This window comes from Aspergillus aculeatus (genome assembly GCF_001890905.1).
Source record: "Aspergillus aculeatus ATCC 16872 unplaced genomic scaffold ASPACscaffold_2, whole genome shotgun sequence".
In the NCBI taxonomy this organism is placed as follows: Eukaryota; Fungi; Ascomycota; class Eurotiomycetes; order Eurotiales; family Aspergillaceae; genus Aspergillus; species Aspergillus aculeatus.
Genome location: NW_017962977.1, coordinates 828,544 through 852,807, shown reverse-complemented (window position 1 = coordinate 852,807; position 24,264 = coordinate 828,544). Strand labels below are relative to the sequence as shown.

General features: G+C 52.9%; 10 protein-coding genes across 10 annotated transcripts; 7 read left to right on the top strand and 3 right to left on the bottom strand.

Annotated features, from left to right (window-relative positions):
* Window positions 1-1,226: 1,226 nt before the first annotated feature.
* ASPACDRAFT_1885118 (uncharacterized protein) lies at window positions 1,227-2,699 on the top strand (the record flags this gene model as incomplete). The annotated part of the gene is made up of 1 exon (XM_020198389.1): window positions 1,227-2,699. Exon 1 carries the CDS (start codon window positions 1,233-1,235, stop codon window positions 2,697-2,699), a length of 1,467 nt encoding a protein of 488 aa, XP_020059925.1. The 5' UTR covers window positions 1,227-1,232.
* A 1,033-nt stretch (window positions 2,700-3,732) lies between these two features.
* ASPACDRAFT_56976 (uncharacterized protein) lies at window positions 3,733-4,673 on the top strand (the record flags this gene model as incomplete). Its single annotated transcript, XM_020203199.1, has 2 exons — window positions 3,733-4,179; window positions 4,395-4,673. 2 exons carry the CDS (start codon window positions 3,733-3,735, stop codon window positions 4,671-4,673), a joined length of 726 nt encoding a protein of 241 aa, XP_020059924.1.
* A 930-nt stretch (window positions 4,674-5,603) lies between these two features.
* ASPACDRAFT_56975 (uncharacterized protein) lies at window positions 5,604-6,611 on the top strand (the record flags this gene model as incomplete). Its single annotated transcript, XM_020203198.1, has 1 exon — window positions 5,604-6,611. One exon carries the CDS (start codon window positions 5,604-5,606, stop codon window positions 6,609-6,611), a length of 1,008 nt encoding a protein of 335 aa, XP_020059923.1.
* A 766-nt stretch (window positions 6,612-7,377) lies between these two features.
* Window positions 7,378-8,914, top strand: ASPACDRAFT_56974 (uncharacterized protein; the record flags this gene model as incomplete). Its single annotated transcript, XM_020203197.1, has 6 exons — window positions 7,378-7,397; window positions 7,456-7,645; window positions 7,709-7,775; window positions 7,810-8,335; window positions 8,707-8,752; window positions 8,837-8,914. The coding sequence occupies 6 exons, from the start codon at window positions 7,378-7,380 to the stop codon at window positions 8,912-8,914; spliced, it is 927 nt and encodes a 308-aa protein (XP_020059922.1).
* Window positions 8,915-9,918: 1,004 nt separating this feature from the next.
* Window positions 9,919-10,841, top strand: ASPACDRAFT_8852 (uncharacterized protein; the record flags this gene model as incomplete). Its single annotated transcript, XM_020206122.1, has 2 exons — window positions 9,919-10,205; window positions 10,352-10,841. Coding segments are annotated over 2 exons (777 nt in total), but the record flags the coding sequence as incomplete, so codon positions are not given.
* Window positions 10,842-10,953: 112 nt separating this feature from the next.
* ASPACDRAFT_39198 (S8 family peptidase) lies at window positions 10,954-13,909 on the bottom strand (the record flags this gene model as incomplete). Its single annotated transcript, XM_020200561.1, has 3 exons — window positions 10,954-11,574; window positions 11,630-11,948; window positions 12,012-13,909. The coding sequence occupies 3 exons, from the start codon at window positions 13,907-13,909 to the stop codon at window positions 10,954-10,956; spliced, it is 2,838 nt and encodes a 945-aa protein (XP_020059920.1).
* A 257-nt stretch (window positions 13,910-14,166) lies between these two features.
* On the top strand, window positions 14,167-17,857 carry ASPACDRAFT_10380 (uncharacterized protein; the record flags this gene model as incomplete). Its single annotated transcript, XM_020195302.1, has 4 exons — window positions 14,167-14,417; window positions 14,504-15,364; window positions 15,448-17,680; window positions 17,771-17,857. Coding segments are annotated over 4 exons (3,432 nt in total), but the record flags the coding sequence as incomplete, so codon positions are not given.
* Window positions 17,858-18,841: 984 nt separating this feature from the next.
* ASPACDRAFT_13691 (uncharacterized protein) lies at window positions 18,842-20,311 on the top strand (the record flags this gene model as incomplete). Its single annotated transcript, XM_020197129.1, has 2 exons — window positions 18,842-19,225; window positions 19,301-20,311. Coding segments are annotated over 2 exons (1,395 nt in total), but the record flags the coding sequence as incomplete, so codon positions are not given.
* An 839-nt stretch (window positions 20,312-21,150) lies between these two features.
* On the bottom strand, window positions 21,151-21,872 carry ASPACDRAFT_56969 (uncharacterized protein; the record flags this gene model as incomplete). The annotated part of the gene is made up of 3 exons (XM_020203196.1): window positions 21,151-21,405; window positions 21,482-21,615; window positions 21,650-21,872. 3 exons carry the CDS (start codon window positions 21,870-21,872, stop codon window positions 21,151-21,153), a joined length of 612 nt encoding a protein of 203 aa, XP_020059917.1.
* Window positions 21,873-22,420: 548 nt separating this feature from the next.
* Window positions 22,421-23,620, bottom strand: ASPACDRAFT_39194 (uncharacterized protein; the record flags this gene model as incomplete). Its single annotated transcript, XM_020200560.1, has 1 exon — window positions 22,421-23,620. The coding sequence occupies one exon, from the start codon at window positions 23,618-23,620 to the stop codon at window positions 22,421-22,423; it is 1,200 nt and encodes a 399-aa protein (XP_020059916.1).
* Between the last annotated feature and the right edge of the window lie 644 nt (window positions 23,621-24,264).

The window sequence follows — 24,264 nt, the reverse complement described above, 5'->3', positions numbered from 1 at the left end:
CATGAATTCTAAATATCAGAGCAAACGTAGTATTCACCCACTGGTAAAACAAATCTTCTTTTTGCTTGTCGATCGCTGTTGACTTTCTTTGTCTTGGTTTGTTGTTCCGGTGCCTGGCGGCGCTAGACCCAAAGAAGAGAGCCCATCGAGCCCTACTTCGGCTCAGGGTCCAGGATCGTGACCCGCCCGAGTTTTAAGGTATTAAGGTAGTGTGTTCCGAGAACGGCCCGGTATTGAAAGATTGAGCGTCGACGATGAAATTACCGCATCTCGGAAACTATTTCCAATCGGTTCCTAGCTTGAACCAGTGGGTCTTTAGATCTGACAATGCTACCCTGCCATAAGATCACCCCAAATACATCAAGATCTGATCAAGGATTTCTCCAAGTTTCTACGTAGTATCAAAGACTGAAAAAACAAATACATACATCATTCAACAGAAAGTTTCCAGTGAGAAGTTCAGCTGGCCTCGTAAGCATGACACAAATTGCCTGTGGTTCGGAAAGCTCGAAGCAGGGAAGGTGAATGTAACTAAGTAGTAGGTATTCAATCTACATATCAATTACGATTAGCTAGAGTTAAATCCAGATCACCACAAACTCATATCAAGGGATATATAGAATTCCGTTATATCATCTTTCCTCTCCCAAGATTTTCACGATCTCAGATCTTAGATCTCGAAAACGATGCTGGAGGTAGGAAAGGTCCACTACTGATCTCGAGGCTCATATCGGATCCCAGCAAATTGAAACACCTGGCCTCTCTCGCATTGTAACATCCTTGACATTTGCGTTTTCTAAATCTCGGAAGTGCTGCTCTGCAGGATGCATGACTCCGGCGTCTTGGTCGAGTTGGCACTTTGGCAGGACTACATCTGTCGTCTGAAGTTTTCTCGCTTAACCTTGGGAGACTCTGATTGAATTTCTACTTTACTCTTGAGCCCTCGTCATGGTGCTCACGCGACTCATGGTTCTGGAAAAGGCTACTAAGCATAATCCGCCGAGATGCTGTAATCCAGCCGTCGTTGGCTATGCGAGGCAGCATTGCATGATGGTATACTGACGAGACACCATGAGTCAACGATCACGATGAGAACCGTGCAGGGACACAAAAGCATGGCCCACCCCCCAAGAGAACCACCAAGCCCCCTCCTCTTCTTCAAATCCGAAACATCAACTTAACCACACTGAACTTGACCTCCTATCTTTACCTCCACACTCAACACCACCACCATGACCATGACTCAAATCTCTTCAAGCCCGAGACAACCGGGCACAGTAAGCACTGCCTCGGCAGTGGATCGTACCTGTCCAACCTGCCAGCAGCTCTTCGAGAGCGTGGAGCTTCTCCGGCAGCACCAAATCTATAAGTGGCACAGACTCGCCTGTCCGAGCTGTTTGAAGACCTTCGTTACTGCGGATGCAGTATCTCAGCACCAACGAGCCGCGCATGGCTCGACGTCAACAGCAAGGGGGTCGTCTTCATTCCCTTCTCAACCATATGGAGGAACGGTAGCGAAGCGTCTCACTTCGGCTTCCAGTGCACAGCCTTCTGAGCCGAGCTGTGCGGATGCAAAGAACCAGCAGCATCTTCGACTCGCCTACCTCACGAGCCTAGGTGAGGGAGCGCTTCTCCCTATAGAGAAGCCAGTGCAGTCTCCCAGCGTAGCTGTGGAGCCAGTCACTCTACGTAAGAGTGACAGTATCACTACGACCACCACCATCACCACGACATCACCATCCTCATCATCAAGAACAACAACCACCGCCACCACCACCATCACATTACCAGTCCTCACAAAGCAGGACCTCCTCTTGGCGCGCCTCCTTCCGCGCTGCCATTCAACCACCTGCCTCAGCACACAGGGCTACAACTTCTTGACAGTCGAGCCACCATGGGCGCAGCCCTGGAACGGAGCGGTCCCCAGGTCACTCTTCCAACACATACCTACCCATAGCACCTCCACGCCACCACGAGCAAGAAAGGCCGTGGTCATCGACTGCGAAATGGTGATGACAGAGGATCCCTATGGACGGGACCGGAGCTACAACGGGCTGGCGTACCTCGCGGCGGTAGACTTCCTGACAGGGGAGGTGCTCATCGACCGTTACGTGCGGCCATCGGGGCGGGTGACACGCTGGATGACCCGGATCACGGGCATCACGCCAGAGAGCATGAACGCGGCCATCCTGCACGGGCAGGCGTTTGAATCGTGGCAGGCGGCCCGTCAGGGGCTGTGGGAGCATATCGACCGCGACACGGTCCTCATCGGACATGCGCTGCACAATGATCTCAACGCGTTGGGGATCATTCACCCGCGGGTGGTCGACACGGCGATCGTGACGGCAGAGGCTGTGTTCTCGACACGGTGGGGCGAGGCAAGGCGGTTCCCCCGACTGTGGGGGCTGAAGACCCTGGCGATGGCCATGCTGGGACGGCAGATTCAGGCCAGTAGTCAGGGGCATAGTGCCGTCGAGGATGCGTTGGCGACCAGGGATGTTCTGCTCTGGGGGCAGGAGAACACCGTTCTCTTGGGGGAGTGGGCGCGTCGGGAGAGGAGACTGCGCGACGATGTCTTGGGCGTGGGGCTGTCGGACAGTGACAGCGAATCGGATAGTGCATTTTGGTCCGACTTTGATGGGGACTCGCTCTCGTCTCGTTCGGATTATATTTCCATTTCCGATCCCTGTGGGATCTAGCCCTCGACATTCTGGTGAGGTGGGGTGCTCGAATCACTGCCGCTACCCGCTGTTTGGCATTTTGAACACACGGAACATGAGTTCCTTGCTTGGAGTCAATGTATCAGAGTTTGCTTTGGTTAATGAAAAGATGTGATCGACTTGTTTTGTGTCTGGTTATACAGTAGCCAGTAGGAATTTTGTTGGAGTGTCAAGCCTGCGATTGCTGAGACGCTCACGCGCTGTTCAAATCCTAGTAGTTGCTCTCAGATAGCCCAGAATCCATTATTCTTCAACCCTTTTTGTCGCATCATAAGCCCTTCCGTAATATAGGCCTTTTTTATCACCTTCAGCATCATTTCTTATTAATGTTCATCAATATTCGTCGACCTCTTGGTCAGAAACTCAATCAGGAATCAATGGGTCTTGGATCGCCAATCTCGTCATATTACCATCGGCTCCTTGGGTTCTTTTTAGGGCAAGATCAAAGTGTCCGCATTTCTTAGCAGGCAGGCCCAGGCTATCGCAACAACCATCTTGTTCCATCACATATACATTCTTGACTCTCACCAAATTACCTCATCCTTCTTTGGTTGAACGGTTGGGTTCCTTGCCTCGAGGGCTTCGACCGTTCATCCCTCAGGTTCACTCAAGCCAATGGTGAACACGTGTTGAGGATTGCCTGACGTTGAATGTAGTGCGGGCATCCAACGTGTCCTCGTCCAAGGGCCTACTCACGGTGGTGGATTACATCCACGGGGGACTCTTCAAGCACGGGGCAGGCAGCGACCCGCGCCACAACATGACATCTTTGGTGTAGGTGGGGGTACAAAACGGGCAGGAGTTCCTCAGGGTGCCGCTGAACTACCGTCTCAGCTGTTGGAGGTTCCTCTACGGGGAGGAGGTGGTGCGCGAGGGGTCGACCAACCTGGGCTTGCGTGACCAGCGGTTGGCGCTGCGGTGGGTGCAGGAGAACATCGCAGCCTTTGGTGGCGATCCGACCAAAATAATCATCTGAGGTCAGGAGGCGGCCGCATTCAGCGTCGGCTTGCAGATGCTGGCGTGCGGGGGCCGCGACGATGGGCTCTTCCGCGCTGCGATCGCCCAGAGTGGCAGCCCTGTGTTGATGTGGTCCTCCGTCTCGGCGACGGACTGGCAGCCGCTGTACGAGGCTTTTATGAATGCTACGAACTGCACCAATGCTGTCTCATGGAGTCCGCTGGACTGTCTGCGCCGTGCCCCGGCCGCTAATCTCTCTGATGTTTTCAGCAGCAACCTCACCACGCTCAACCGGCCCAACCCCGTTGTGGACGGCAATTTCCTCCAAAAGTTGGAGTCTTCCGCGATCGAGGCCGGCGACTTCGTCAAGGTGCCCCTGCTGCTCCGCACCAGACAGGAAGAGGGAGCCTGGAGCTACTATAGCGTTGAGGGGATCAACACCACCGCTGAATTCCGTGCCATGGTCGAGTATGATGGGTTAAGCACCGCCGCAGCCAACAAGGTCACGCAGCTCCATCCAGACGACCCAGCACAGAGCATCCCACACTAGACAGCCGACCCGGCAATGAGACGGGTCTGGCCGGCAGTGGAAGCGCTGGAATGCGCATAATGGGGACAAGATAATGCAGGCAGGTCGTCGCATCGCCAGTCAAGCAGTAAGCCCAAACATTCCGCTCCCCGCTGTTTCTGCACTAACACAGCATAACTCCGTATTAGTGGGCTGAACGCGGCGTTGACGTTTATACATACGTTTATGACGTTCTCTTCCACGCCAAGTGGTGGCAGCACGGTGCACAGGAGCAGGGCGGCGTCGCCTTCCTCTTCCATAACGTGACCCTGTCCGAGTCGCTCAGTCCCACCGACCAGGCTGACCAGAAGAAGACCTTCGAGCCGCTGAATGTCACCGAGCTCTGTCGAGTGGAGCCGGACACCTACCGGTCGGCCGCAATTTCGCACTGGATGGAGCTGTTTCAGACATGCGAGTATCCGAAATAGAATGGTAGAGATGCTTTCTTCTGGATGGGTTTGGGAGTATGAGCTAGGTTCTGATCCGGGATAGAGGCTTTCTAGGTTGAAGTTTTGTCAAACTGTACTATTCATGGTGTCCCTGACCATAGGGGGATTAAATAAACCTTGTATATCCCTAGACAAGATTGGATGAATTCAACATGCACAGGTTACTTCGGGAATTATATTGTTGAAGATGTTTCCAATATTTAGTGCCTGGCGGATACACAATAAATTTTACCCCTTTCCATAACAAGAATACCTAGTCTACCTGTCCATCCAGAATACAACTCAACAAAACCTGCAAGTGATTTTCAAACACCTAGATTATAACGAAGAAAGATAGAAGAAAATTTGATCATTTCAAAGCCCTCTGAAACATTTTGTGCAACCTTGAATGACATTTGAAATTCAATGGGAGTTGTAACTTGCATGGCCAGGGGGGTAAGGCCACGGGAGAAGAGACAAAAGTAGAAAATGGCAAGCTTCTTCTTCCCTACTTGAAGTTAAAATGATAACGAGGACGCGAGTTTGGTCGGGTCTACATGGTTTGTTTGTGGAAATGGACAGGGTAGGTAACTGCTGTGCCTATCGCGTTAGTGCTAAAGTCCCAGAATCCATGCTTAAATGAGGCGAATGCTCCATCGTGACTTCCTTTGATGTCGCAATTGGCTACTGGTAAACTTCATCCACATAGCAGGAAATCTCCGTTGTTCCGATCCTTCATTGTTTGGACGCACTATGCGCTACCTATCCATTCTTCTCCATATAATGACCATGCTACTTGTTGGTTCATTGTACACCACCATCGAGCCGTCGCCGCATGCACCGCCAACATAAGGTATATATGCCGTCTTGTATGTCTGAATAAATGCTTCGTACCTCCTGACATAAATTTTCCCGCCCACGAACACACAAATGTCCGCAGAATTACCCCCCCTTACCCTAACTATAGCCATACCCCAAAATGAGGGACTCATGGCACAAGTCTTGCGATGCAGCCAACTTAACAAGGCGCTCCCACGGTCCCGGTTATCCCCCAAAGACCCGCTGCGATGGTTAGAGGTCGAGCACCAATTCCTAACCGACTACCAATCATCGTGCGCCAGCAAGCTGCGAACCCTGCCCATGACGCGGCTGAGCGTCGCCTACGCCCTCGGCAATGTGGAGGTTGCCCTCTCGCAGGCCAGCCCCCTGCAATCCGGCGTCTGGTGCGACGCGCCGGCGCTCGCCTTTGCAGAAGCCCAAGCAGAAGCTAAATACTGGATTGAGCTGGTGTTGCTGACCCTCCGCTGCGGACAACGGGCCCGCACATACGAGAGCGCGCCGTTCATCCTCACGTGTCCGGACTACAACGTCCCTGACGAGCTTGGCAGCGACCGCAGCGCCGACTTCCGGCAGCAGGCGCTGCGCAACCTCCGCACCTGGTACCCGAACGCGCACCGCGTGCTGCACGAGCGGCTGGCAGACGCGAAACTCATCCGCTGGCGGATTCTACAATGGCACCGGCGCGATGGGCCGCTGGGTGGTGGCCCGCCGCACACGGCCGCCGTCGCGGACAACGACAGCTCGCCGGGCGGTAAATTCCCGCCCCCGCCGGCGCTGAGCCCCGGGGTGGAGCGCGTGCAATGCCCGTATTGCGGCGACTCCATCCCCGCGGCGATCTGCGCGCCCGAGCCCTGGCGGGATCATGTGCTCTACGATTTTCACCCGTACATCTGCTTGCATGAGCAGTGCGGCGTGGATGCGGCGTTTCCGACGGTTGACGAGTGGAAGGCGCATATGGTCAAACATGACTGGAGGGATCTGGTGGATGAGAAGTGCCCCCTCTGTTTCAAGTGGTTAGGGCCCAGTGCGATTGCCCATTTGACGGTGCACCTCCACCAGGTGATTATGGGCATTCGGGCATTGCCTCCTTACCCTTAATACCTTCATTTGTTTGGGTGAGACGGAGCTTGACAAAGACGATGACCTTGACGTGAAGTCGCTTCTTCGCGAAGAAGTATAGGGCTTCTAAGTCTCTTTAGCTTGACCAATTTGAGCATATCCCTCCTATAATGACATCCGATCTAAACTTTTCATTACTCAAAACACCTTGTTTGTGTGAGCAACCCCACTTGTATAAGCCACCAACCAACCTGCTAATCCCAGAAACATAACCTAACAAAGCTGCCAGGTGTGACAGGCTGATTGACAATCTGGGTAGCTCAAATCGTGCTTTCTTCATTCTGCTGCATGCTTACATAGTTTCCCATCACACCATCTCTATGAGATTGCATAGCTGAGGCAGGAGCACTCCTCTCGCAGTCTATATTAACCCATTGTTCTCTTGTGGCGAGCTTAAAATAACGGTCCTATGAATCCCTTCAGTTCACAACAGTGATCCCTATGCCTCATCCTTCTAGTAATACACTTTACGTTGGTATTATTGTGGCGGAATCTGAATTCTATTATTACTACGATTGTAGTTTCATTCAAGACACCACCCATAGCACTATTATATTTGCCACTGATTCCGCTCCCTGGCAACCTGATCAACGCCGTCCACCACCTGGCACCGTGACCATCATTTTCACCGACATTCGGTACACAGACCCCAATTACTCAGACCGGCTGCACGCTACCGTTTTTCTCCCCGTTCAACCCGTTTGCCTCTTGAGTTGCAGAATCCTTCCCACCGTCACTTGCATCCATGAATGCAAAATTTGCCAAGTGAGCTCCTGAGCCCTGTTGTGAGAGTCCTCGTGGCCTGACTACAACTCTGCAACAGCTCCATCTCATCTCGATTATTTACTTTCATTGTCGGTTCGGAAGAGAAGAGGATCACCATTCACTCCGACGTTCTAACCAGCCTCTCGTCTGAGCTTGACAGCCTCCTAAACGAGCGGTTCAGAAGGGGTCAGCGAACTCGACTGGTCGTATGTCAAGGCGGACACATTCATCCGGCTGTGCGAGTACGGGTACGTCGGCGATTACACGCCCCCTCCCGATATCATCAGGACCCCTAAGCCACCGTCTATCAGTCCCAGTTGAGAGCTGGTGCAAAACCGTCCCTCCCGCGCCCGTCAAAAGATAAGAGCAGAATCTACGGTGAATCATGGAGACCTACCCTCCGTCTTTCTAGACAGATCAGCCGCACAGTCAGACAGGCCTGGTGCTGGTTCAGGCGCGGCAGCCCAGGCTTTACCTCGGATTTTCAACCCGTCTAGTACTCGCGATGCCTCCAACCATCTCCACACCTGTCTCACGACCAAGCGAGGCCAAGTCTCCGAAGAGAGAAAAAAGGCCTACGCGCCTCGCAAGATACCCCTCCACCTCCAAAGGCAACTTACGTCCAACCTTCTCGGCTATGCCAAGCTATGCGTCCTGGCGGAGCAATACGGCATCGTTCCCCTTAAGGATATTGTTTTGGAAAAGCTGGCGACGACACTCGGAGAGTTTGAGTTGTTCGAGGACCACGTGGACTATTTTATTGAGCTGGTGCGCTTCTCGTACTTGCATACACGCCCTCGGGACGACGAGGGATTTTGTTTGCGGGATTTGCTGGCGACCTATGTTCTCTCGAGGCTGAAGCAACTCTATGACAGTGCGAAGTTTCTGAACTTCGCGCGCAAAGGAGGCGACTTTGTGGTCGAGGTCAGGCAGAAAAGGTACAATTGGCGGATGAGGTGGGGGCAGTGGGACAGGTGTACTAAACGGCCCGATCCCTTTGCCTTTGGCTGAGTGTCTAACTCTCCTTCCTTGTGACATTTTACTTTTTTAGTTGAGCTTTGTAGTATAGAGTTATATGGAGACAATAGTAGATAGCTCCCAAAGCAGCACACCTTAGGAACTCAGCTCAACCATCCAACCACCAAGAATTTCAGAAATTGTTCCATATAGCCCACCCTGAGACATCGAATCGCTTATACATCTTCTGTCACAGTGCAAGCCTAGAGTGTCTGTCTGAGTTCGTATGCATCCCTCGTATACCACCTTAGCCTTGTACCTCGTTGACCCTTTTAACTACCTTGCCCTATAGTAAATTAAGTCAGGTTTACCAAATATGGACAGTGGTGCCGACACTTGTATGTACTAGCCCTTAGAAGAGTGGGTTACCGGTAAACCACTAGGTATTCATAAGTAACGAATAGACAACTGAATACATCCAGAAACCTAGAAGCCAACAGCCTCTGGCACTAAGAAATAAGATAGCAACCGGTGTCAGGCTCTCTGGTGGAGGTATTTAATTGTTGCACCTAAAGCTTGTGAGCTTATGTGGAATTACAGCACATGAAGTCTATCAGGCGGATTCTTGACAGTGATCAACAGGACCATATTGACTGTCAGAATCACGTTCATACTTAGTCCCACATCGCCTGCGGTGAAATCATCCCTCAGGGTTACAATGAGGACCACGTTGAGCAGGGCCACCCCAACGACTATCAAGTCAAGCATGAGGGTCAGCCACTGTTCGAGTGGGAAGAGCGTAGTATATGAGGGTAACAGTGCTGCATGCACTGCTTTGCTATTTTCGGCAGCATAAGCATCTTCCCGTTCAAACGCGTGAATGGTTACAATTCCCTGGCCGGTCTCCAAAAAGTTGTTGCTGGGAAGTGCATTAGCTTCCATACTGAGCCATCGAAGCTGCCCGTTGGTGGAGTAAGTATATCCTCTGAGACCAGATTTCACGGAATCTCGCGCTTTCGACTAAGGAGGCCGGCAGCAAGACTAGAAGCAAAATACCGGTCGGAGCTTTGGAATGAATCAAGTGAAGCTGCATTTTGCTTCAGGTGAAAAGTGTGCTCCCATCATCCAAACGGCTTTTCGCTGTCGCCATTTACTAGGATCAATGAACAGGAACTCGCTCCGCCGGGCCCTCGCGGGAGGGATGAATTTAGTGACTGCCAGAGGGTGTGCGCCTTGGCCAACAACATGGTGCTAAGCATTTCAATCGCGGGATGGCTCAATGAAACCAAAAGGAAGGATTACTAGCTTGGTAATACACAGGTTCGCCAAAAGTGCATACAACTGCCTGCCTGCGTCACTAGTCAAGACTAGGTACTAGGGTCACACCCGCCCTACTCAGCTAAACCGTATGTACGATAACCCCGCCTTTCGACCGTCAGCCGCATGGAAGTCGGCACTGGCTTATCCTCGGCGACGTGCTCACTTGCCCAACTCACTTTTCAGGAAATTCTACACGCAGACGGGAGATAAAGGAAAACCTCGAAAGTCAACCGCCAAAAAGTAAATGGCCAACCGAACCCCATACTTCTACTTCGCGCCCACGTGGGACTACCCGCCGCCGCCCGCCGGGCCCATCCAGCTGGGCAACGTGCTCACCTCGCTGCACAGACCCGACCAGCCCCTCTTCACCGCATCCCCGCCCGCCGAATCCGAGGTCTTTGCCTCCGACAAGTCCGATGTGACCTTCTCGCGCGAGCGCCTGCGGGCTGGGAAATTCGGGATCCTCACGCAATTCCTCTCGTTCCTGGGGTTTGGGGTTGATGTTGGGGGTGGGTGGGAGAGGAGGCGTTAGTTTTTTTTTTTTTTTTTTTTTTCTTGGAACATTTTTTTCTGCGTGGGTAATGCTTTGGTTTATATGGATGATAGTTTTACGGGGGCACACCCTGATTACATGACGTACAAAGGAAAGAGGGAAAGTTCTGACCCCGCGTGTGCAGCGACGAGGAGACCTTCCGCTTCGAGACCATCACCACCACGCAATTCGTGCCCCGTCCTAGCTACGTCCAAGAAAAATGCATCGACGCCTCCCCTGTGGTGCAGCGGTGGCTCGAGCGATCCCGCTACAGGAAGCCGCTGTACCTCATCGTGGGGTTGAAGGTGGTCCACGGGGCGAAGGCGGGCCGGTCGCGGACCGGGCGGGAGATCAGCGGCAATCTGGCGGCCACCGTGGACGGCACGGTGTGGAGTGGCGGCGTGGTTCCGGTGGCTGGGGGCCCGGAGTTTGAACTCACCCGGTCCAAGAAGGTGGGTATGGACTGGGAGAACGGGGGGGATTTTGTTCTAGCATTTCGTGTCAAGAGGATCAAAGTGGCAAGGAAGACGAACGAGGTGCGCGAGGTGGAGGATTATGGCAAAGGCGCCATGCTGGGGAATGAGCCCGTGGTACTGGGAGGATCGCGGGGTATTCTTGTTCTTGAGGAGGACGAGCTGGAAGCGGGCGATGATGGGAAAGAGTGGACAGGCATGCAAATGACGGAGGGAGACGAGCACATTACAGTGGGTGTACCTCGGCTGGACGGCGCAGCAAGTCTCCAATGATCTACCGGCGGAGTATATCGCGCAGTGTATGGTTGATGAACTCCGGGTCCTTTCCAAATAGATTATCGGAATAAAGACTCAGTGCCACAAAATGGTAGTCATCGCGGGCTCGCGAGTCCAGGCTCTTCTCCGCGATCTTCCGCAGCACGGCTTGCATTTTCGACCGTCGTTGCAACATGTACGCATACTCGGGGAAATGTAGCCGGGTGTACTGCAGCAGGAAGCCCGCAATGGAAACCGCGATGGGGGTGGCATATGATGTCCCCGATTTATGCTTGAGACCAGACGGCGATTCGCAGAGACGCACTGGCCAAGCGGACTCCACGGCCTCGCCGACCGTGGCCAGGTTCAGTGTGTCCGCGAGAGCAGTAGGGCTAAAGGGTGAGCGGTTCCCATTTGCATCGGTTGAATTGATACAGATCACATTCTCATCGCGAGCCGGGTAAGCCCTGTCCAGGTTCGCACCGCTGTTCGAAGCGGCAGCAAAGAGAAGAACATGGCTGGAGTATGCGTTGTGAATGGCACGTTCCAGCTCATCGTAGCCTTCAACATCCCTTGTGCGAAACCCAAACGACATGGAGATGATGTCAACCTGCCATTCGTTGACTGCATAGTTCAGAGCCTGTCCAAGTCAGTTGATGTGCCATCACCCATCACAACACCGTGTCCGATCTTACCTTGGCGATGATGCTGGGACTGGATGGTTTGCCGTCGGAAATCTTAGCGATGTAGATCTCTGCGTCGGGACAATATTCCATGACCAAGCTCGTGATAAATGTTCCGTGACCGTTGTAGTCGTCGACCAGCCGGGGAAATTTCTCATTCGTCCAATTGAATTGACCCTTGATCTGCTCAATGCATGCATCTACGTCTGGGTGTGTCTGATCCACCCCGGTATCGAAAACAGCGATCTTCACTGGGATATTGGGTGGCTGAAAGATGTGCTTTTCGTAGACATCTTTATATCTTTGACGCCACTTGCGATAATTGATACATCTGTTTCGTTAATACTGGCTGTTAGCTGGACCTACAGCTGAAGGGGTCATTTTGCAGACTCACGCTTCCGCTGAATGCTCTTCGGCAGTTGTTTCATCATCAAAGAATTTCATGCTTGAGTAAGGAAACTGAGTCGTTATTCCTGGTTGGGGCACGTGCATCGCAGAAGAAACAGGCTGAAAGATAGGCATCGCTGGCAACGTGACCGATCCCTGAAGATGCGCTAGATATCTTTGCTGCTGTTGATATTGATTTTTCAAGTCTTGGATCGATGAGAGCCCCGGTGCTGGTCTCAACGCCATGTCGACGGGAGTTCCAGGAGAACGAGGAGAAGCCTGGTAAGTCTGGATAGCCTGACCCCAACTGGCCAGATCCAGAGTTTGTGCAATGCGATCAAGTTGTTCAAGAGAAATGTAGCTAAACGCTTGGCTCAGCTCATCTTCTAAGGGACTAACAACCTCCTGGTATATTGCGGTTTTCAATGCATTGTCGCTCAATCGGGCTCCATTGTTGTCCTCCCACACCTTTGGATCTAAGCATTTCTTCACGGCGTAATGAAACTGGGAATTCTCCGGGATTTCAATTTTGCATTGTTCAAACACTAGCTCTGCATCGATGGACCTCGTCCGATCATTCAGAGGCACACCGTATTTTTCAGCTAGTTCTTCGAAGGGAGTGGCGAGATACAGCTCCATCAACACAATCCCCAAAGTCACCAGATGCGGACACTGATGTATCATAATGTCATCTGGGTCTAAGTCGTCGGGATCAAAGTCATCTGAATCTATAATGGAAATGTTCGGAGAAGCGACCGCGTGATCTTTTGCCAATTGAGTTTGGATAAAGGGTTTGAGAGGAATCGCCGATGAAGTCGTGTGGAAGAATAAGATACTTGAAGGGCCCCATGAGGGTGGGAGCCAGGGAGTTTCATGGAGGTATAGAACAGCATATCCGAGAATCACGGCCAGAATACGTTTGGTCTTATCGGTCAGCGACCTGTACTGGCCCTGGATAAAGTGCTGCAGTGAGACCGGCTCTTTGGTCTCATCCACTGCAAAGCAGGACTTCTCGGATCGCAGCTTCCACAGTCGTCCATCATCCCCAACTCTCAGCTTAAGACGATCATAGGGCTTCCTCTTCTTAATCGGTTCACATAGACTCTTGATCTTCATGGCGTGGACCTTTGGCCTCTGCGCGGTTTTGTTGGTCTGCGCGAAGTTTATTCCAGCACTCTTAGCAAAGCACACGTCTGTCTCGTGCCATTCCTGTTGCATCGATAGAAACATCTCGAACGCGCAGTCGTGCTCGCGCTCCTTCTCGGTCTCCGGGAGAGTTTGAAATGTTCCCAGGCAGAGTCGAACACCGAAGTCATGTACAGGCTGACATGTACAGTCCTTCGACTCCACCAGGGCAAGGAACAATGACTGAGGAGCATTCAGAACCAAGTATGACGGCTGTCTTCTATTCTTCTTCAGGCTGGCCATATCATCTCGAGCCCACAGTGCCGGGTCGTCGGGATATTGAACCTTGAGGTCATCTTCCCAATCTTCGAAAAATTCAATCAGCTTATCCGGTTGCTCCGAGTCTTCAGCAAGGTCAATTGAGAGCACTATGAGCTGCAGTTCCATTGTACTGCCCTCACGGCGAGCATGGTTCCATGCGTCGTGTAGCGTTGCGAGCCGAGGATAAGCCGTGGTGGAGAGCACCGATCGGGTTTTCAAGATATCAGAGGTGACGGTTGCCTCGAGTCGAAGCAACATGTTTGTGATCAAATCATTATCATCGGCAATGAAGGCCTCGATGCGGCTGATGTGGTCGTGAATCATCAAGCAATGAGCCATGACGCTGCTGTAGAAATGCTTAGACTCTCGGGTAGCGCCATGGCTCCGGAGATGTTTCGCAATTTCACGAAGCATCTCCGAGACCTGGAGCAATAGTTCCACATTTTGAATGACAGTCATAGTCATCCCTTACATCGCTCGGCGTGCTGATGTTCCCCGAGGCTGAGGGCGCGCGGAAGAGTGAAGATGCGGGGTATGCTTTATCGATGCCTCGAAACCACTAAACCGCTTTGGGCCAGGCCTGCCTGCCCCTCGTCTCTCAGCCTTGCATCTTCTCACAATCAGTCAGTCAGCCTTTCGTCAACTGAATTCTCGAGTTTGCTTCCTTCGGGGGAAAAGAAATCAACGGCATGACACCAGAGCCAGGACATCTCCACACAATTGCGGCGACGGCCGATCGATGCTTGAATCTTTTCCAGCAATGTTTGCAGCAGTCTGCATCGATCTCGTCCCTGGAAATGACCTTGGTGGAAGACCAGCTCGCGCGTTTCTCTCTCTGGGCGGCCAATATCGGTGTTTTTGCCGGAGGACGCGCCTCATTGGATCACCGCCTAAGAGAAGCACAGGAGGTGCATGAAGTGATTATCGGGCTTCTGGAAACGCTAGAAGACCAAGTCGAAGCCTGTGAGTGAGACAGATGTCGCGTTAGGATGGGATACTAGATATACTGAATTATTTGGCAGGGTCCCACATGCTTTGCGAGTCAGATCCCAGATCTCAGTCATCGGATATTGCTCTCTCATCTGCAAGCGATACGAGCACTTGTTCGAGGCGCGGCGTTGTCGGTCAGATAGCGCTCCTTCATCGACTGTCTAATACGATCCGAAGAGCGAGCAGCGAGGCCCACAATGCAAAAGTGTCCACATCATTCAGGATCCGGGATGAAGAGGGGAACGATGTGGAACCGTGTCTGGAAGTCGTGTTCGCAAATTACGTCCGCGATAGATTCCGTAACGTGGACGAAAAGATTCTGCGACGACTGGTCTCCGCGATGATCCTTCGCCGTAGGCGGGTGCTGCACAAGAGATCTCGTTTCGGCCATCGGGCGTTGAAAGTACCATTGATAACGTCTCCGCCGAAAACGATACCGCCGCCGACGGATGCGCCTCAGCAAACCGCTGTCAGTACCCCTGTGATCCCGTCGGCATCGCCTCCAATGGCCGGCGAAATGCCGGCGAACTCACAAGCTGGAGTCAGTGCAACCACGCTAGCCATAGAAAGATTCAGACAAGCCTCTACCCCTTCCACGGTCTCCGGTGCGAGAACTGTAGCGCTGGACAGCCACGAAGCGCTGCCATTCCCGGCACCACCCCTTGGTCGTGTGAGACAAAGATACAAAAAAATAAGAAAAGGCCTGGAGGAGAAACATAGACTGAACCTGCAGTCATTGTCCGACAAGCGCGATACCGAATCACCTTCCACCCTCGAGACCCTCAAAAGGAAAGCGGAAGCGAATCTCAAGCAAGATTTGGATGGGAATTGGGAGTTGTGCGTCGAAGCCATTGGAGAAATAACATGTCCGTTTTGCTTCTACGCTATTCCAGCACGGGAGATGCAGAATGATGCGAAGTGGAAGTAGGTACCACCAGTGGTCTCTCACGAAACCTCTTCAGTCTGTTCATACTCAGTCTCCAGAAAGTCCTGACTAGGAGGTCTAGGGCTCACGTTAAGAATGATCTGGATGCATACGTTTGCCTCTTCGACGAATGCGAGACTCCAGATCAGTTATATAGTCACAACGAACAATGGTTGAAGCATATGCAAGACCATGCCTTGCGCTGGCGCTGCAATTCTAAATCGCACGGGTTGTTGACTTTCCACTCACGAGATCGCTATATAGACCACATGCGACAGGCTCACCAGGGGGCCTTTAGTGATGCTCAGCTCCGCGTGCTGGCTGACAGGAACGCGCGAGCGGTTGAACCACTGTTCGAATCATGTCCACTCTGTGGCTACGGCGACACTTCACAGGCAGGCACGATTCTAGAGCATATGGTGGGACATTTGAGGTACCTTGCTCTACAATCTCTGCCGCCGTATGAGGATGAAGGGTCGGAAAGCTCGGCTGCTGAAAACGCGAGTTCACGAGTATCAAAGCCTCATAAGCGGAGCACCATAGACGACGACCCGGAAAGATTCATCACCCTTACCTTTGAAGATGTCGGTAGCGGCACAGCCAACGAGGTTTCTTACTTAGAGCAGAGCAGTCTAGAGAATTCTTTTGGCAAGTTTGATTCCAGGGCGTCGTCACCCAACCTCGAGAGCTCCAGCCCAATAGAGAAATGGGGTCATTTCATCCATGCTCCCCTCTATAGTGGTGATATGCCGCTGGGAAGACTTAGACAATTTGAGTGGGGCTTTGCAACCGTCAATGAGGAGACATCTGGGAATTTTGCAGACCCCGTGCTTCAAGATCTAGCTTACAAGCAGCGCCTGCCATCTCCGGTTATAAGTAAGCCTCAGCACGATACCAACACCGATGATCTGGCGGACGGTTATGTGTATAGTACCGATGACATCCAAGACAATGAACCCGTCGCTTTGATGGATGCAACTTCTCCACAACCCTTAATACAAGCTGATACTGGTGATATTCTGGGCGTCCTCCAGACTGACAACAAGACAGGCTTGGCGCATCAGGAGAGCCACCCCAGTCTGAAGCATACCGCATCGCACCAAAATTCGAAGTTGCGGCAGGTGCTAGAGAAAGATGTGAATACTATATCGAAGCCCGAACTATCAAGCTCTGTCCCAGCAGAGGATGGACTCTTCTCGGCCGTCTCACAGCGACCTGCGACGGAGGCTGAGGAGAGCGACGGGTCGAGTCCGCTCCCATCACCAGTACTTGGTGTTCTTTCCAAACGGGGCCATATGGATGCCACTCTTATGCAACAGTCTGGGGAGGTCGATGGTATCTCCGATGTTCCTGCTATCCACCCGCTGCCCGGATATATGCTTGGATCACCAACCCAGCCTCGTGAGTCTATTCTCATTGAAGACACGCCGATAGGACCAATCCTCCCATTCGGCACGGACAGCCCGATGGGACATGCTGCTCGGTTTCTGCCGGAGCATCTGGAAACTGGAGCTATTGACAACGTCCTTCTGGACGCTATGATCGCACGCCTCCTTGGTCGTGTTGGCCCCTCGAAGAAGAGCCTATGCCTCGACGTGGCCGAGATCCAGTCAATCTGCCACGCCTCGCGCGAGCTGTTCCTCTCGCAGCCCGTGCTCCTCGAGCTCAATGCCCCCGTCAAGGTCGTCGGGGACATTCACGGCCAGTACAGCGACCTGCTCCGCCTCTTCCAGCTCTGCGGCTTCCCTCCCGCGGCCAATTACCTCTTCCTCGGCGACTATGTGGACCGCGGTAAGCAGAGCCTGGAGAGCATCCTCCTTCTCTTGTGCTACAAGCTGCGCTACCCTACGAAGTTCTTCCTCCTGCGAGGCAACCACGAATGTGCCAACGTGAGCCGGGTGTACGGGTTCTACGACGAGTGCAAGCGGCGGACGACCATCAAAACCTGGAAGACCTTCATCGATGTGTTCAACTGCATGCCCGTCGCCGCGATCGTCGCCGGAAAGATCTTCTGCGTGCACGGTGGTCTGTCGCCGTCCCTGTCGGATATGGAGGATATCCGCCGCATCGCCCGCCCGACGGACGTGCCAGACTATGGTCTCCTGAGTGACCTCCTGTGGAGCGACCCCGTCGACTCGGAGCAAGACTGGGATACCAACGAACGAGGTGTGAGCTATTGTTTCGGCAGGCGAGTAATTGTAGATTTCTTGCAACGCCATGACTTTGACCTGATTTGCCGAGCCCATATGGTCGTGGAAGATGGGTACGAGTTCTACCCGGATCGGCTTCTGGTAACCGTCTTCTCAGCCCCAAACGTAAGTACTACTCTACTTTGATGGATGATAATTGCTACTTGGGTCAAATGACTCTGTATTCTGCAGCACCTCGAGCTCACTGTTTCATAGTACTGTGGAGAATTCGACAACTGGGGCGGCGTCATGAGCGTATCGGATGAGTTACTTTGCAGCTTCGAGTTGCTGAAGCCTTTGACTCAAAAGAGCACGCCTCGGGACGATAAACGTCTCCGATCACTTGGAGATTAATTGATGAATTACAAGAGCAAAAGATATACAAGATTGGTGACTGCTTCCATCAGACTTGAGACTACTGTCCTCATCCTACTCCGTAGTGCGGTGTTAAAGAGTGCATGAGTTGAATATGTATGGTGAGAGGGAATGTGATTAGATGCTATGCTAACATTCCATCTACTATCAGCTAATAACTTGACTTCATTTTGTTTCAGCTCATATCCAACAATTGGTCGTGTTTCATGCAGGGGCTGATCGTACCGTTTGCTAAAGACTGTCTTCAGGTCGAATGCCAGATAATCTCTTGGTCGGCAAGGCCCTTTAATGAAAGAACAGTTAGTCTTGCAGCGAGTTCATAATACTATCGCGGGTCATACTCTGAATAAGTGAACTACATCTATATAAATAAGTTACAAAATGGCCACTACGTACGACCACAGGGTATGGAAGATGGGGCTTCCCGCCCACTCAGCCCTACTCAAGCCACCTGAGCCAGCAATAAATTTGAAAACTCAGGTCCCTGATTGACGATATGCCGTAGTTTAGACTCGGAGTAAGGTCGCAGTATGTATTCTACTTTTTTTTCATTCCTTCAAGATTGTACCAGCCTCGGTGTTAAGCTTTTCACTCTCCGATCTTTCTCCGACCCTCTTCACTGTCCTCCGAGACCTCCTCTCCATATAAGATTCCAACACCGTCAACAGATCTTCTGAGTCCGTTTGTCACTCAAATCCAGAATACGGATTCAAGTGTCTTCGTCATGTGTTCTGAAAAAAAGGGCATTCCGGTTGAAGCGACTTCGTCACCGCCTGTGGTGACCATCACCGATCAGCAGCAAGAGCGGTTGAACGCTTTGCTCGAAGAACATGGTGTAAGTTGAAACTTCGATATATAATCATGCTCACCCCGTGACCAATTCTGATCTAACCGCCAATCAATCCCTAGGCCACCTGGGACTCCTCCGGCGATCACCACGATCCCTACAACTGGTCTTCCATGCGGAAAGTTTCAGTCGCGCTGATCGTCTCGCTGGGGCAACTCGTCACCCTCATGTCGACTAGTATGATGGCCGCCGTGTTGACTCAAATTGGCGCCGACCTTCACCTGGGCAGTACGGCTACTCAGGTCATCTTCTCAATCTTCATCCTGGGTCTCGCCTTTGCTCCGTTTCTAATCGCTGCTCTCTCTGAGATGTACGGGCGGCGACCGGTATGGATTGCCAGTAATCTGTTCTATATCTTGTGGAATGCATTGTGTCCCGTGAGTCCCTCAGTCGGGCTCATGACGGTCGGGCGATTTCTAGCCGGATCAGGCGCCAGTGCAGGTATCACGGTCAGTATTTTGTTATTGTTTCATTCCAGGTTGAAGTTGAATGTACAGCCAACTGACGCAGTCTACTTCATACAGCTCACGGGTCCTATCCTAGCGGACATGTATCGGCCGGAACATCGAGGACGCTCCCTCGCGCTGGCCACCTTTATCCCCTATCTGGGTCCGGCCCTGGGTCCCATCATTGGCGGAGTGATCTCTCAGCATCTGCCGTGGGGCTGGCTATTCTGGATTCTCTCCATGTTCGACGCCGTAATTGTACTGGTCGGCATTGTCTTTCTGCCTGAATGCTACACCCCAAGTCTACTCCGGAAGAAGGCCGCCCTGCACCGCAACCGCCGGGATGCCGCCAATGCTCCCCTCTCCTCCTTCAGCAAACACCCGCTCACGCTCCTACTCGACAAAGCGTTCTATCAAGACCTCAGCGCCCGGCTAGGCGCCCACCTCATTCGACCACTAGGTCTCCTCATCTACCGCCCAGTGATCCAAGTCATCGCGCTGATCATGGCGCTGAACTTCGCCATCTACTGCCTCCTGCTGTCCACCTACGCGACCCTCTGGATCGAGCGATACGGCGAGTCCGCGACAATCAGCAGTCTGAACTACATCGCCATCGCGATCGGCACCATCACCGCCTCGCAGGCGGGCGGCCATCTGATGGACTGGATCTATCGCAGTCTAAAGGCGCGCCACCACGACGGCGCACCCACCCCCGAGTCCCGGGTCCCGTTCCTGGTCCCCGGCGTCCTCCTGATCCCCGTGGGCATTCTCTTGTACGGCTGGTCGGCGGAGAGACGCCTAAATTGGGTTGTCGTTGATGTCGGCACCGCCATCTTCGTCACGGGCAGCTTCGTTCTGTCCCAGGGCATGCTGGCCTACCTGCTGGACGAGTTCACCACGCACGCCGCCTCGGCCAACGCCGCCGCGCGCATGTTGTCCAACATCCTCGGCTTTGTCTTCCCCATCTTCGCCCCGGATCTGTATGCCGCCCTCGGGTACGGGTGGGGGAACAGCCTGCTGGGATTTATCTTTGTTGCTGTCGGCTGGCCCATTCCGCTGGTTCTGTGGGTCTACGGATCGCGCTTACGAGCTATTGGACGGACGTGAGGTCGTAGAGCCAGTGCTTGCTTCTTGGTTATGTCATCTCGTGCAGCTGCATGATGTCCGAATACATTGGGCAATCGGGAGTGAGTGCTCGGTCTAGATCGGATTTAGGTCACCGCCGGTAGCCCCGAGCCCCGAGCTCGGGACTTCGGTCTTTAGATCTACATAGTAGAGACATGGAATTATTTTCTTCCCCCCTCTCCCCAACGGGTAGGGAAAAGCGGTATCTCGGGGTACTGCAGCGTGTTCTATATGTACACATCTATACAGGCACAAGGAATGAGGCCATAGGAACAGGGGGAAAAGCCACTCTCCCTTCAGTTGGCAGGATAAGCCAGCACAGCACAAAGACAGTGCGATACTCCTGGGATGGAATAGTCACTAGGTCTATTACGAATAGATAATCATGCACCGCCAAAAGAAATGACCCGGGTAAAAGCAAAAGTGACACGCAGGACAGAGCCATCCTAGAGTAAGACACCGTGGTAAGAAACTCTCCAAGCTAGACGATATCGGCAAGTTACTCTAGCTGGATAGTTTACTTATTCTTCCTTCCTGATAGTAATCCTGTTCGAAGTAGATGCATACCTTACCCCTCACATCGCCACCTCTCAGGTTCAGTCTGAGACCGCCGCCACCAACTTCTGGTCAACTGCAACCTTGGGAGGAGCAGGAGGGGGTAAGTAGCTGCGCCTACTAGATAGCGATAATCCGGGAAGGCAGCTCGATATGGCACATTTGAATACAGTCCAATATACCCGATAATTCAGTCAAGGGCATCGGCGGTGGTAGTGTTCTTGACCGATTGCCCAAACCCGGCCGAATCAATAGCCGAACAAGGCCTTGCACCCTTCTAGAAACTTCTGCAAGTTGGACTTGGGAGGCGGATAAGGAAGTGAAAGTTGGACCGAATAGTACAACAGGCCGAGGCCGCAAGTCACACATAGAATGACGGCGAGCATTCCGTGATGGTAAGTTTGGTGTATGCAGGTGACCGTGCCCACGAGGCCGAAGGTCACGGTATCCGGCTGTTGGGGCTTGCGGGCAATCTTCGGTTCATACTCCACGCAGACACAGTTCTAGTTTGAAGGGAGATTTAATCCCGTCCCTCACAGTCTAGGGTGAAAGGCATGCATGTGGGGAACTCCAACTTACTCGCCTGGCTCGCGTAGCTTTTCCGGCTTTCTTAAACCTGAACTCGAGCCAGCCTTTCCAAACTAATTCGCCCCAATCCGTGGTCCTCAGAGGCGACTTTTTGCCGTTCTTCAGCAGCCCCTTGATACGGTTGACTTGCTCTTCGGACACGAGATACATTGTCCTAACCTTCAGTGCCAGTCAACCTCGCTGTCGTGCTGATACCGGGTTGGGGGAAATAGACCTCACAAGCCCTACGGCTGCCCTTGGAGAAGTAACCTTCGGACTGCGTCGCCTGCGTAAACGGGCCCAAACGCACCCCTTGAGCTGCCAGGAATTCGAGCACCGCCATCGTCGCCCCCGCCTTGTTGTCGGGATATCTGCAAAAGACCGCTTTGACTCGGTCGAACATTGTGGTGAACGATTGTCTTCATACACGGAGAGTCAAGTCCCAATTCGCGATGGGAAGGGAAAGAGAAAGAAAAGTCTCTGGCAGGAGAGAGGGGTTATTATATTCGGTGACGGGGAATACGAGAGAACATATGCCCTGTTTGCATGATGTCTCATGAGTTGACAGCTCCTCTCCGTTCCCGACTGATGACGGTGGGGGGGGGGGGCGGGGGGGGGCTGGACATTTCCATTTCTCGCTACAGAAAGTGTGCAACTCCTTCGGAGACAGCCAATTATTCGCGTTTGGTACAAGGGGAGCAAGAAGAGAAATCAACGCCAAGCAGCCTGGTAACCAACCGCCTTGGACCATGTGGTTCGATTACTCAAACACTACTCTATGGTGGGCTGGCTTACTCGTGCCATTTTGCAATAAACACCAAGATAGCTTGCCTTAGGAACGCCGAAACGACTCATAGAAGCAAGCAGTCCTTTAGTTATCTGTAACTACTATGTAATACTGTAAAGATTCAAGATACATGATGTATATATCTTTTTCTAGATATAGGTAACCTACATCAATTGACAAGTCCAGTCGGACTCCTCAAAGGATCGATCCAGGCTTGGGGGCTTCCCCTCTTCCATGTTCCTGAGGCAATCCTCAATGTGTTTCGGCGAGACACCCTTCGCTTCCCGGGGAGTCATCAGGGGTTCACCCAGTAGGCCCGACTTCTTCCAATATCGGTGAAGAGCCGCGAACCGAACACAGATGGCCGCCTCATTATTGTCCCATACATGGTGCAGCCCAATCCAGTCCCGGATCGGCCCAGCCTGTACGTCCCCGAGCTCGACATCAATCGCAGCTAGCGCTAGGTTCGCAGCTGGCAAGAGCGGACTGAAAGTCAACATACATTTAAACTCGGTTTGCCACCCGTTGCAGACGAGGTACCCAATGTCGCGAACCATCAGGTAGACCAGATTCTCCATATATCGCGCCGGGTGGAGTATCTTGACCGGGTAAGACTCCGTACTCTGCCGGCCCCGGCAGTTCAGCATTACCAGGCCGTCCTCGCCCCGCAACGATGGCCTGTAGAGCCGCGCATCGGAAGTGACCATGTAAAAGGGATCCTCGGGCGGCGGAGGCCCAGCAGCGGGCATTGGAAAGCCCGGGGCCAGCATCTGCGACGCACAATAGAGGAAGACGCCTCGGGTCTGGTTGCGGCTGTCATTGCGGTCCTCGGGGTAGCGATGGTCGGTGTGGAAGTGATGGACCGGGATGGGACATCTGCGAGTGGCGCCCCCAGTCAACGCACGACAGCGGATGCGGGATTTGGTCTTGGTAGGCTTGGCTGCGAACTGGTCCAGATCCTTGCAGTCGGGGTACTGGGCGTCACGTAGCACCTGGGCAGCCTGGTCGATTTGCCCATCCGGAATCATGAACGCGGTGTAGTGAGCGGCGATGGGCACGCCCATGATCGAAAGGGCGACCTCTCCAACGAGTACATTGCCGATGCCCTTGCCATCCAGGAGAGACGCCACATCGTGCAGCAGCTCCTCGCCATCCCGTGGGAATTTCGGCGCAAGAGGTGAAGGTGGGCTCTCGTCACGATCATCGAAATCAGAGTCAACCTCGGACTCACTGGGCGTGCCCCAATGATCTCCCTCATAAATACCGAGCTCATCCTCGGCATCTGACCCACCGGATGTGCTATCTACATCAAAAATCTGCACATGTGCCCTCGCGGACATCTCGCCGAAACAGTAGTCTGCCATGACGTTCTAATTAATGGTCAATGCGAAGCAACTTGAAGCTGGAAGGCTGTACTTGGATCGAGCATGGAGGGCAGGCTGAGGGGGGTTTATATACATCGAACCCTGACCCAGTTCTTTTTGTCGATGTGGATCTTTTGTTCACCAGCGTGTAAGAGCTTTCTTTGACAGAGGAATCTGATGAGCACCCTTACTCCCAGACAATGCCTTTGTTGGTCCTTTGTCGGTGCTCTGTGTCTCTCGTTGTTGTAGTTTTGCAAGACACCGTCGTGTCTAAGTCATACAATGCACCGAATACAATGGGTCCTTGGGGTTCGATGGATGGGCGGTGAAAGCGGCAACTCCGGCATTGGGGATAGTTCGGATCAGCTCGGGGTGTCTCTCCGGTCTCGTGAGGGCACTAGACTTCGTCTTTTCCGTTTCAGATATGTGTACACCTGCCACACAGAGTTACCGTTCAAATCTTAAGGTCACCGTGGTAGACTGAAGCCCAAGCGCCCATCGACTACGACCGCTGGGTCTGGCAGACAGCTGCCAGAGGCGCGGGAACCAGTCGGGAACTCCCGCAGGAGAATCGCTCATATATGTAAAGCTACAAAGCTCACGACAAAGGAGTGTGTAAGGCCATTGTTCCACCAGCAGCATGG